This window comes from Thunnus maccoyii, chromosome 23 (assembly GCF_910596095.1).
Source record: "Thunnus maccoyii chromosome 23, fThuMac1.1, whole genome shotgun sequence".
NCBI lineage: Eukaryota > Metazoa > Chordata > Actinopteri > Scombriformes > Scombridae > Thunnus > Thunnus maccoyii.
This window is the reverse complement of record NC_056555.1, coordinates 21,614,772-21,627,804: the sequence shown is the minus strand read 5'-3', so window position 1 is coordinate 21,627,804 and position 13,033 is coordinate 21,614,772. Positions and strand designations below refer to the sequence as shown.

At 35.8% G+C, this 13,033-nt stretch overlaps 1 protein-coding gene across 3 annotated transcripts in view; it reads right to left on the bottom strand.

The window, feature by feature from the left end:
- The window catches only part of LOC121891148 (plexin-B2-like), a 211,650-nt gene that overhangs the window by 44,952 nt on the left and 153,665 nt on the right, over window positions 1-13,033 (bottom strand). For all 3 annotated transcript variants that reach the window (XM_042403917.1, XM_042403916.1, XM_042403918.1), the window contains 3 exons: window positions 12,276-12,416; window positions 8,331-8,431; window positions 7,734-7,860 (listed from right to left, as the gene is read on the bottom strand). In XM_042403917.1, the coding sequence (XP_042259851.1) occupies window positions 7,734-7,860; window positions 8,331-8,431; window positions 12,276-12,416 (369 nt within the window). The remainder of the gene's footprint in view (window positions 1-7,733; window positions 7,861-8,330; window positions 8,432-12,275; window positions 12,417-13,033) is intronic.

Below are 13,033 nucleotides of genomic sequence, written 5' to 3'. Positions count from 1 at the left end.
GGAGGTGAACCAGACGAAGGGAGGAGGAGGAGGAGGAGGAGGAGGAATCAGGGAAAAAACGTCAAAAGAATAATGTGTAACAAGAGGAAGAAAATGGGAATAGAGAAGTAATTATTTTTCACATCACACCTCTGCTGACTGTAGTGAGATACAGAAGCGAGATGTGTGTGTGTGAGTAAGTGAGAGAAAAAGAAAGGAAGCGTGTGTTTCTGCGTCTGAGGATGAATGATGGACAGACTCGGTGATTAAGAGAGTATTTATGTGCGTGTGTGTGTGCAATATTAAAGGAAAAAGCTGCAACACAATCATCGTCTGTGCCTCCATACTGTGGCGAGCTCTTTTTAAACCTTTTTTATCGTTATACTGGAACTTTTTTTGGGATGGAAATTAAATTGAGAAACTGTTCATAGATTAAAAAGAACACATGGGAATATGTAATTCTGGCTAATTATGACCAATCAATTAAATACTTGACAAGGTACTTTATCACATTGTAAAACTAATATTGCTATAAAGCAGCTCTACTTATTGATTTGCAACATTGCTCAAAGTGGCCAAAAACAACCAGAGCTGCAGTACTGAAGAGACACACATATAAATATATAACAGACAAGCGTCTATTGCACCATTTTATATACTTGATGGTCTACAAACACACAAAAAAACCCCACATAAAGCAGTGATTCTGTTGCAGCTGAGTTACAATTAACACAGTCACAGCTATAGTACAGCAGAGTGTAAACACTGAACCGTATCTTCAATTCAGTTCAATACAACTTTATTCATCCGTGTAAGGGGGCGATTGTCTACAGCAGCTCGCCACTGAAATCAACAAATAGACACACGGCAGACAGGAGAGAAAGAAAAGTTGGAAACTTAATGCTCCAGAGATGGAAAAACGTACAAACTAACGGCTGAATTTAAAGTCGGTTTCAAATCTCAAGTATTTTTCTTCCTGTTTTGTTTTTCTTTAGATTAAAAGGCCTGGAAACAACCTGATATCTGCTAAACTGTCACATGAAAACAGGTGAAAACATGTTTTTTTGAACTGATAACTGACTGACAGACAAAGAGAATCAAATAATCAAAACTTTAGGAGATAACAGTGTGTTTATATAGGATCCAATCACTCATATTAAGAATCTGATTGAGAAAATACGTCTTCAAACGCCTTTAAAATTACAAGTAAAATAAACTATTGATGAGAAAACAACCTGGCTGTGCAGGTTTTTACAGTGACTGTGGTCATCCAGTGTAATGATATGATGACGTTAGAGGAATAAACCATATCAGGCTCTGGACACACACACACACACACACACACACACACACACACACACACACACACACACACACACACACACACACACACACACACACACAGGTTTTGGAATTTTCATGGAATTTGTTTATAATAATAAAAATGAACTTAATTTAATAATACAACGTTTTGGTCCTCAGACCTTCATCAGGCAACATTTATACATACAAACAAAACCAAAAAAAAAACAAAAAAAGTTTCTTCTTTGTATGAATTTTTGCCTTTTATCTTGTCACTAAGACTTCATGGTGCGCTGGAACTTTATTTTGAAATTTCGACATTTAATAATAAAATGATAAAATAACAAGTGTTGTCCTTTACGTTTGTGTGTAATCATGTGAGCTGAAGACAGATGAAGAGTCTAAGATATGAACATATAATTTAATTAATATATACAGACGGTATATTATGGACTTGTTATATATAGATGCGTCTGTTACCAGATTCATAGCTTTCACACACACACACACACACACACACACACACACACACACACACAAGCTTAAACTAATTATTATATATTTTTGCATAAAAATGTACATTTCCAATGTAATGTGTAATTTTCAGCTTTGGCAATAATTTAAGCTCAACATTCCTGTCAAAATAGTGTATTTATTTATTTTTATTAGACAAAAGGAAGAAGACGGAGTGCGAGAGGGAGAGAGAGAGAGATCATGTGAAGAAGTGTGTGACTTTGGACGAGTGTGTGTGTGTGTGTGCGTGTTAATGACAACAAAGACTTGTGTGTAAGTGAGAGAATAAGTGAGAATCCAAGTATAACTGAATGACCTTGATCAATTGAGCATACGTCTACCTGCGTGTGTGTGTGTGTGTGTGTGTGTGTGTGTGTGCATGCAGACATACGTGTCATTTGCTTGTGTGTGTGTGTGTGTGTGTGTGTGTGTGTGTGTGTGTGTGTGTGTGTGCGTGCGTTAATTACTATTCTATTCTATTACTGTGTGTGTTCAAACATCAGCTCCTCATTACTCCTCGCTGACCTCAGCCGTTTTAATTTCGCTGCTCAAGTTTTAATTTCAAACTTTCTCATCTTGGGAAACTCTCAGAGCGGAGAGAAGCTCCTGAATAAATTCACCGGAGACTTTTTCCTCTTTTTTAAGAACATAAAGCTGCATGAGCTGCCTTGTTTTTCTTAGTTATGCAACACTCCTCACCAGCTTCACTCACACATATCTCATATGAGGTTTCCAGCAGATTTTGTGGTCTAGTATCACAGCTAGAAATGTATTTTCATATACTTTCTATGTTTATCATCACTTCCAAAAAACATGATCTCTGTTTAGTTCAGATTTAATGATTGTTTGTGTCGAACCACTGTTTTAAAATCACAAACTAGGAGCTGCAACAGAGACAACAGTCCCAAACTCTCTCATAAAGATGCAGCAGATGGATCTGCTTGCTTGCTGAGGTCAAACTTAAAGAGATCTGTGTTCAGAGAGAGCCGGACTCACCTCCTTCCTTACAGAAAGAAACTGCAGTCATCTCACAGGATTTAGAGGTAATGAAGTCCAAATGAAAACATTTAGAACTGCCAACATGCAAAGTGGTGCAATTATTCAACGGCGATTTTATTGTATTTGGTGAGTTTAGGAGGTAAAAGTATCTGAAACAGACTGTGATAAACAACAAACTCAAATCTGAATAAAATCAGAAATGAGCTTAGCTGCAGACTTGAGATTCGGACTCGAGTGCAGACTTGATTCCCTCGAGACTTCCCTAAAACACTTCAAAGCCAAAGCCTCATGTTTTCAGCAGATAATAAGAAATGATAAGACGGTGGCAGAGAAACCCCTGTCTCTCTTAAAAAAAATGATGCTCTTATACAACTAATTTGCAACCAGATAATAACATTTTGCTGCCAGGGATACTTTATAAAAAATCAACATGATGAAGAAACATATCTGCAAAACGTTCACTGTCAACACATTTAATTTGTTTTCCTACAAGATGCACTCTTGGCGTGTAAAGCGTTATTACTTTTAATGGTTTTGTTAAAGATGGAGCAGCGGCTTGTGTGTGACATAAGATTAATCAGATCATTATTCATCTATTGTTCATTTTTAATAACGTTTCACTACAGCGAAAAAAAAAAAAGAAGGGCAGCATTTACATTTAAATTAACTACTTCTTATGTTTTCAAACATATCAAAACAGAATAAATACATAATAAATATTAAAATCGCTGTATTAAAAGCTCACTTATATGCAGACAGTCATTTTAATTGAAGAAAATAAAAGAAATACTGTAAAATTAAAAGTAAAATTATTTATCTGTAAATCTGCACAACACCTGTTGGCTTTTATTCTGAGTGTTTGACGATTAGCCTCCATTATTTAGCTTAATATTGATATAATATAGCCTAATATAATAATATAATGCAATACAATATGGGAGGCTCAGGGTGCCATGGCAACAAAAATGATAATAATTGATTAAATATTGAAAAGTCAGAAATGTTTTTACTGGGTTCATAATCTCTGATCCATCATATATTTTGTTTTTTTCAACTGTGGCTGCCGTAGTGTAAAGTCTACAAAGATACAATATGATTAATTTATGGATTACAGACATCAAATCCAAGAGATAACATGTTAAAGTGAGAACACTTAATGTTCAACATGGTCCTGAGATATTAAAAGACAAAGACACACCAAGAAACAAAAGACTTTTAACATAAAACTAAATTAAATTCACCCATCTCACTGTTTCCATGATCTTCTTTTAGTAGCCTAAACCTTCACAAACATCCAGCTGCTCATCCTGACCTCCTCCCTTTAACAATGTCACACTTCCTTGATTGGAGCAAATGTTGCAATAAACATAATGTAATCAATGCAGCAATTATTTTATCTCCAACACGCATCTTGACAAATGAGAATTATATAAATACATCTTGCAGGAGACATGCGGCTTGCATATTTAAAATCACTGCACTGATAGGACTTTGACTTGTATTGGACTCGGCCCTCAACCTTGACATGGACTTGACATAAAGTGGCTGTAAATCGATATTTTTTCATAATATTAATGCATGAGCTGTAGTCTGATCTGATGAACCTACAGAGAATTATCAGCAACTCTGCAGCTCCTCTCGGCTTTAAGGGGCTTTATAGTGATTTTCAGCTTATTGTTTAGCTGTCCGGCTGCATTTTTACTGTTTTGGTTCATTCTCAGCGCTCTAAAACCCCCCGACTGTTCACTACCTGCTCAGCACCAAACAGCAAACAGACACAGTTAGCAACTAGCTGGTGAACATAGTGAAGCATTTAGCAGCTAAAGAGCCAGATATTTCCCTCAGGAGTTGGTGGAGACCAAAAACAGAGCTAAAAGAGAGTGAATATTAGACTTATATACATCAGGTAGATAGAAACATGACTCCACATGTTGCTCCGTAACTGCTGGATGTGGAAATAAGCAACTGTTTGCTAACAAGTTCAACATATCAACTTTTAAAAGGTGATGATACGTCACAACTTGTTTCTGCTGCCCCCAAGTGGCCAAAAAAAAAAAAAAATCAGTTAATGCAGCTTTAACCCTTTCATGCATGAATTATGATAACCTCAGTCAGGATTTTTTTCCTAAGTGTTTTTATTCCTCTTTAGGCATGAAAAAACATATTTGAACTTTTTTTAAACACGCATTTTGCAAGGAGTTTGTCCAACTTAGTGGACAGATGATTAACTGTCATTTTCTCCCAACATAAAATCAATACTTGGAAATTTTAACAATTGTATTACTCCTTAGTTGTTACTTGATGTTATTTATGTTGTTTATTTACCTGCAAGGGTCTGTTACTATAGAAGGATTGGCAAGATGTTCCTGAGTTGTTGAGCATTTCCAGCCGGCAGGCGGCCATCTTGGTTTTGAGAAATTCGTGTTGCACTTATAAAGGCTGGCCAATGGATGGCAGTGTATGGGATGACACAATAGAGTCCACTGTGTTGGCTGATGTGCAGCTATACCATTAAAACCCCATGCATATATAAGAAAACAGCTTTTGAATAGCTGTCCACTGTTGTGACCGCTATGCATGAAGGGTTAAATGTTCCCCAAAGGGCTGAAAAACATCTCTGGAAGTAACCAGACAAATATAAAACCCATTAAATCTATACAGTCGCACAGGTTATAAATTATTTACATAATTTATAACTTGACCTGATTGTAATTATCAAGCACCTTCATGTCTGATGAGGAAGAAACATTTTACTGATCAACAATCACTAACGTTACAATCTACATACGGGATCAACCCGAGCGGCTTTAATGTTTCTATTCCATTCAAAACTTGTTAACATTTGACTTCTAAACCTCAATTAAAGAGCTCAGACTACCTGATGAATAAGCATCATGTGTCTGACAGGCATGATGGGAGGGAAGGTCAGTCAGCAGTCTGGCGTTATACATCTTGAAGGACGACACGTCTTTCTGGCAAATAAGCTCTTTGATCAATTTCTCATTAATTCAGAAAGTTGAGCCGTCAGGTTCTGATAGAAACGATGCAGCACTGTATCTAAAATGGCTGCCGCAGCATTTTGATTTTGAATTTTTGAGTGTTATAAACTTCGATGCTGTTGGCTGTGAATATTTTTTTTTCCTGTGCTAGATCTTTTTTTTTTATGCGAGTTGAGAGAAAAATGGTCTAAAACAGCATTTCAGTGACCATCAAGGGGAAACTGAAAAACTCGAATGAAACTAATCAATTTGATTTTAGGGTTATGAGCTATTTAAGGTCACGTGACCACAAACTGTTCAACTGTAGAAACAGCCTTTAAATGTATATCAGTGGACGGATGATTTAACCGACAAGGGTTTGTTTTACTCACCAAAATCTCTCTAAACGATGTAATTTGACTGTCCGACACTTAAAATCCAGATAAAAGACGAGTTATTACCGTAGAAGTTCAACTTTGTGAGCAGCAGTGAGTGATTTGCAGACTCTTTGCCCTGAGTTTTGCCTCTCAGGCTACACATAGGTTGTTCTTTTCTAAAAAAAAAAAAAACTTTTCTGGGAGGTTGATCTATATTTTGATTTACATGTACAGCTTTTATTCTCCTAAAAAGATGCTTAGAAGGTAGTGAAAAATGATTTTTAAGCAGAATTAGTGTATTAATAATGCAGCAATCTACATATCATGAATATTTCGTTATACTATAAATTATTATTAAGTCATGATGTGACTTCCTGTCTAGACTCTGTTCCACCAGCTTCTGTATCTAAACGTAATCTCTCATTCAACATTTATTTTATCTGTTCAGTCTGAAAACAATGAAGCTGCAGTTTATTTTCCATATTCTGAGCAGCTGGTATAAGAAACTGAAACCTTCTCGATTTTAATAAAGTTAAACGATGATTACTCTCTGAGCACAGGAAAAAAACTACAAGTGCTTTCTTCTCAAGTAATTTTTTAACGTTCTAGTTGTAATTTCTACTGTCTAAAAACTCTAAAAACTACCTGCAACTCGCTCACAGACTCTTCTGTCGAGCCGTGATGTTTAGCCTGTGAACATCTAGGACTTATGGGAAATGTTTGTTGGTTGTGAACAACAATATTAGATAGTTGTTTTGAAGAAATACCGTCCTCATGTCAACATGTGTTTCCAAAGCTGGATTTTTAGTTATTAGTGTAGCTTCACATGTTTATTGGATTTTTAATGAGGTTTTCTTACTTCTTGGAAAACAACCCGGAAGTTCTGCTTTCAATTCTTCTCTCTGTTTGCTAGATTTGAAAAAGCATTCACATTTTTTTGTCCCTCCACTTCTAACATCAAACCGTCGCCCCGATTAATATCCAGCTGTCATCAGGGACACAAATCACAGTAGACGCCAGCGATACACTATGTGACTTTAAGTTAAAAGGCCAATAATGACAAACAGTCTTCATCTGATCCTAATTTAAACGAGCACTGTTTGGTGTTGTTGCTAATGTGTGATTTACTGAAACAAGCTGCCAGCAGCAGTTTTCTGGGTGTGACGCAACATTTCCAAGAAAGCATCGTTTCATTTCATCGGAGCTGAATCAGCTCGCAAAGCTGATTGCGAGAGCCGACTTTCAAAGGAACAGTCAGCACAAATACAGAATCTGTGCAATATACATCTGGATTACATCCAAATATTTTAAACTATAATGTCACTGTGAATCAAAATGTTTTTTTTTTCCTCCCTCTGTAGCTCCCCGCCCCCCCCCCGGCGTCCCTGGAGGTCCACAAACCAGAGGTTAAGAACCTGTTTGAAATGCTGCTGACACAGAACCCTCCATCTCTGAGAGACTTTCAGGAGGTTTGTCTGGTGTAAATTAAGCCGAGCTCAGCAAGAAGTGAACTTTGCCCGGGGGGGGATTTCACTCCAGAGAGAAATATACGTGTACATTCACACTCTCAGTCTCTCTCTCGTACCTGCTGCGTCTTCTTGCAGCTGATGCTCCGAGGGTTGAAGCCCTCGATCTGAACACACTTCTGATTGGGCGACCACAGCCAGGTGTTTTCCTCGTCTGACCTACTGCAGTCCTGCTTCCTGGTGCATCTGTGGGTCAAGCAGCCGGTGACACAACATGACACCTCATTAATTAGTTTATCTGCAATTAAATTTTATAGTACTTTTACTTAAAGGAGGAACAGACTTGGTAGAAATGGAATATAATATTCATAAGTATGTTTTAATTAGTGTATAATCACTTAGAATGAGCCCTTTATATCTACAGAGGGAGTGGGTCCTCTTCCACAGAGCCCACCATGTTGCACCGCCATGTTTCTACAGTAGCCCAGAGCGGACAAACCAAACACTGGCTCTAGAGAGGGCCTATAACATTTTTTGCAAGTTTCGTGGCCACTATAGGTTCTCATACATGCTAGGAAGGGTTATTTGGTTGGTTACAGTCTGCAACCTCACCGCTACCACTTCATCCTACATGCTGGTCATTTAAAGGACAATTTTTCAAGTGTATCTTAAAACAACATTCAGGTGCCCATATGAACACTGAAAGAGTGACTCACTTTCCCTCCAGGACACACCAGCCACAGTACGGATCCTTGATGGAGATACAGGAGTGGCAGTCTGTCTTCAGGTGGCAGGCCTGGACCGGCACCTTGTTGATCTGCATAGATATGACAGGCTTTTATAGGTTACTGTGAACAACATGCAGGAGCTACGGGTAATCATTTAATTATGACAAAAATAACAAACAAATCCATCACTTTACAAGAACTAAAGCACAAGCATCTGTTCTTATTCAATGATCAGTTACAGTAAATGGTGAAGACATTAATAGTTGCTAATATTAACATTCTGCTAAATCTTCAGCTTGATTTATGATTTAGAAAACCCTGTGTGATCATTCTTGTTGTTGTTTTGTGTTTTTAAAAGAGTATTTCTGATGCAATCGGTGTGTCACGTGTTTTGGATTTGTACAAGAGACAGAATATTGTTTTGCTTTCACAGCTGTCGGTTTTGATGCGCTGCCTAAATGACGAATCATGTGTTAAAGGGATAATTCGGTTGTATTACCTGCAGTGGATTTGGGGTCGGCACGCTCCCAGTTTGGAGAAGCAGGCAGGAGTACTGGCACGGAAGCTAAGCAGTGTACTACTGTGAACTGGGCCAGCAGCAAAATGGTTTTAAGCCACCTATAAAAAGGGTCCACCTCGGAAAAATCAATATCAGTTTAAGTGCTGCTATACGTTTTACTGCTGGATCCGTCCACAGTAGTACAGCTCCAGTACTCCTGCCTGCTTCTCTAAACTGGGAGTGTGCCGACCCAAATCTATTGCAGGTAATACACCGACTGTGGATAAGTACCTCATACAACCCCCCATCAAAAAACCCAAACTATCCCTTTAACAGTTAAACCAAAGATATGTGATACATTTAAGAGTTATATGTGAACAGGTTGTACAATATTATATACAGTGGTGGAATGTAATGTAAGTACATTAACTCAAGTATTTCAGTATAATTTTATTGTATTTTCATACTTGATACTTCTTCTTCACTACATTTCAAACAGAAATATTGTACTATTTACTCCGCTACATTTATTTGACAGTTTTAGTTACTTTTCATATTAACATTTTACATAAAATAACACATTGATGGGCTTATAAATGTCACTGCATTGTTAAAGATTGAACATTTTATCTTGTGACAAGGTTTTTACCTGTGTGTATTTGTGTCTCTTTGTCATATTTCAGATGTCTTTGAGTTGTTTGCTGTTCTTCCAAAGAGACATTTCCCTTAATAACTGTCTGGAGCCCAAAGAGGTAAAACTCTCCAATATTTCACAAATATGCAAAGACTGAAGAGAAATTAAAGAAAATTTATGTAGCAGAGCTTTGTTTTTTCTTCTTTCCTACTCGATCTATCATCTCAAAACCCCTCAGATTTATCTTATGACCCTAATAAAGCAGTTCAAACTAGCTTCACCTCGAGCAGCTACAACTATAAAATGCTGCTTTTATGTATTGACTCATCGGTATGAACAATAAAATGTATTTAACATATCGGTCACAGCCCGCTTTTCTGCAAAATGAGACTGAAGTAGGATTTTAAATGCAGGACTTTTACTTATAATGAAGTATTTTTACATTTGGTGTTGATATTTTTACTTCAGTAAGATTTTAAATGCAGGATTTTTACTTATAATGAAGTATTTTTACATTTGGTGTTGATACTTTTACTTAAGTAGGATTTTAAATGCAGGATTTTTACATGTAATCAAGTATTTTTACATTTGGTGTTGATACTTTCACTTAAGTAGGATTGTAAATGCAGGATTTTTACTTATAATGAAGTATTTTTACATTTGGTGTTGATACTTTTACTTAAGTAGGATTGTAAATGCAGGATTTTTACTTATAATGAAGTATTTTTACATTTGGTGTTGATACTTTTACTTCAGTAAGATTTTAAATGCAGGATTTTTACATGTAATTAAGTATTTTTACATTTGGTGTTGATACTTTCACTTAAGTAGGATTGTAAATGCAGGATTTTTACTTATAATGAAGTATTTTTACATTTGGTGTTGATACTTTTACTTAAGCAGGATTTTAAATGCAGGCCTTTAACTTATAATTAAGTATTTTTACATTTGGTGTTGATACTTTCACTTAAGTAGGATTGTAAATGCAGGATTTTTACATGTAATTAAGTATTTTTACATTTGGTGTTGATACTTTCACTTAAGTAGGATTGTAAATGCAGGATTTTTACTTATAATGAAGTATTTTTACATTTGGTGTTGATACTTTTACTTAAGTAGGATTTTAAATGCAGGATTTTTACATGTAATTAAGTATTTTTACATTTGGTGTTGATACTTTCACTTAAGTAGGATTGTAAATGCAGGATTTTTACTTATAATGAAGTATTTTTACATTTGGTGTTGATACTTTTACTTAAGTAGGATTTTAAATGCAGGATTTTTACATGTAATCAAGTATTTTTACATTTGGTGTTGATACTTTCACTTAAGTAGGATTGTAAATGCAGGATTTTTACTTATAATGAAGTATTTTTACATTTGGTGTTGATACTTTTACTTAAGCAGGATTTTAAATGCAGGATTTTTACTTATAATGAAGTATTTTTACATTTGGTGTTGATACTTTTACTTCAGTAAGATTTTAAATGCAGGATTTTTACATGTAATTAAGTATTTTTACATTTGGTGTTGATACTTTCACTTAAGTAGGATTTTAAATGCAGGATTTTTACTTATAATGAAGTATTTTTACATTTGGTGTTGATACTTTTACTTAAGCAGGATTTTAAATGCAGGCCTTTAACTTATAATTAAGTATTTTTACATTTGGTGTTGATACTTTCACTTAAGTAGGATTGTAAATGCAGGATTTTTACTTATAATGAAGTATTTTTACATTTGGTGTTGATACTTTTACTTAAGTAGGATTTTAAATGCAGGATTTTTACTTATAATGAAGTATTTTTACATTTGGTGTTGATACTTTTACTTCAGTAAGATTTTAAATGCAGGATTTTTACATGTAATCAAGTATTTTTACATTTGGTGTTGATACTTTCACTTAAGTAGGATTGTAAATGCAGGATTTTTACTTATAATGAAGTATTTTTACATTTGGTGTTGATACTTTTACTTAAGCAGGATTTTAAATGCAGGCCTTTAACTTATAATTAAGTATTTTTACATTGTGGTGTTGATACTTTTACTGAAGTAAAGGATCTGGGTACTTCCTCCACCACTGATTATTTCTCAAGTGGTCTTTCTTGGGTTTTGCAACATGAAACTTATATAAAACCAGTTTGTACATGACTACATACACTTCCTTATTTTCTTTAATCACGTGTAACATTTTCTTGTTAAAGAGGAACGTCTTGATGTTATTTTGGTGAAGTTCCTCTTCCAACCAGCTGTGGAAATAATTTTCCTCCCTGACAAGAAGAGTCAGTCTAATAAATTTAAATGAGCAGATGGAACAAGCTCGAGTATCGTCACTTGACTTGATCAAAGTGAATTGCCCTCTTGAAGTGCATTCTAATTAATTCATTTCTAAATCAATAACATCAATTTCACCTCGGTGTGGCGGGCAGAGAATGATGGCGACCGAGAGATGAAAGGACAAAGGAGAGAAAGACAAATGAAGAGAAGAGGCAGAGAGGAAAACAAAGAGAGAATAAATCAATGACTGACTTGTGTGTGCCGTAATGTAGACGGATGTATTGGTGTTAGTCGAACGAGTGAATAAATGATCAAATAAGACAGACAGAAGAGAAATGAAAGACTCATTAAAATCTCTCACCTGACAGATGAAATGAAAAAGGTAGATGTAAGCAAATGAATGAGTCCCTGACCTTCTTTGTGTGGCGACACAGAGGTGTTAGATGGATGGAAGGAGAGCGAGAGAGAAATGGATTTAGTTAAAAAAGAAAAATCAATCAGTCCGTGACGGAGTGAGTTTGACCTTTTTCTCCGTGGTGATGTACAGGTGTTGGAAGCTGGAATCGAACAGCAGATTCTTGTTGACCTTGCCTCCAGCACCTCCCGCGCCTCCCAACGGCCGGCCGTACACCTCTGGGTGGTCGGAGAGATGCGCCTTGAGCACCTACAGAAACACAACAATTGGGACAATCAATAAGAGATGGACAGAAGCCAAATCACAGCTGTTTAAGAGTGTTTTGTTCATTATTTCCTTTCACATGTGAGGGGAAGAATTTCTCATCAGTATTAAGGCTCGAAACAAGAATTCCCATAAAACAACATATGCTTCATCAAAAGTCTACAATTAAAACAAGCCCATTATGTCCAGGGAAGTTATCTGAATAATTATGTAACTGATACTAATATTATTGAAATTAGAGACAGTGTTGACATGAGTTTAGTTAGCTGTGTCGAGTTTATACACGTGTTTATTTTCTTGAAAGAGCTGGTCAGTCTAAACCAAGTATATTCATTCATTACTTATTAATTACTGAAAAGTCTATTCTTCATGTTTGCAGAATTGTACATTTTTGATTGATTGTCAGACTGTGATTGCAATTAATAGGAATCAATTATTTCCCTGTAATTAGCACCAAATTACAAAGTCTTTTCTAGTGTCACCCAAGTCCTTGCCATGCTAAAACTAGGAAAACCTCTTTATTTAGACTTTTTTCAATGTAATATTAAAATATTAACCACAACTCAAAGGTCCAATCTGTGATTTTTGACAGAATAAATTTG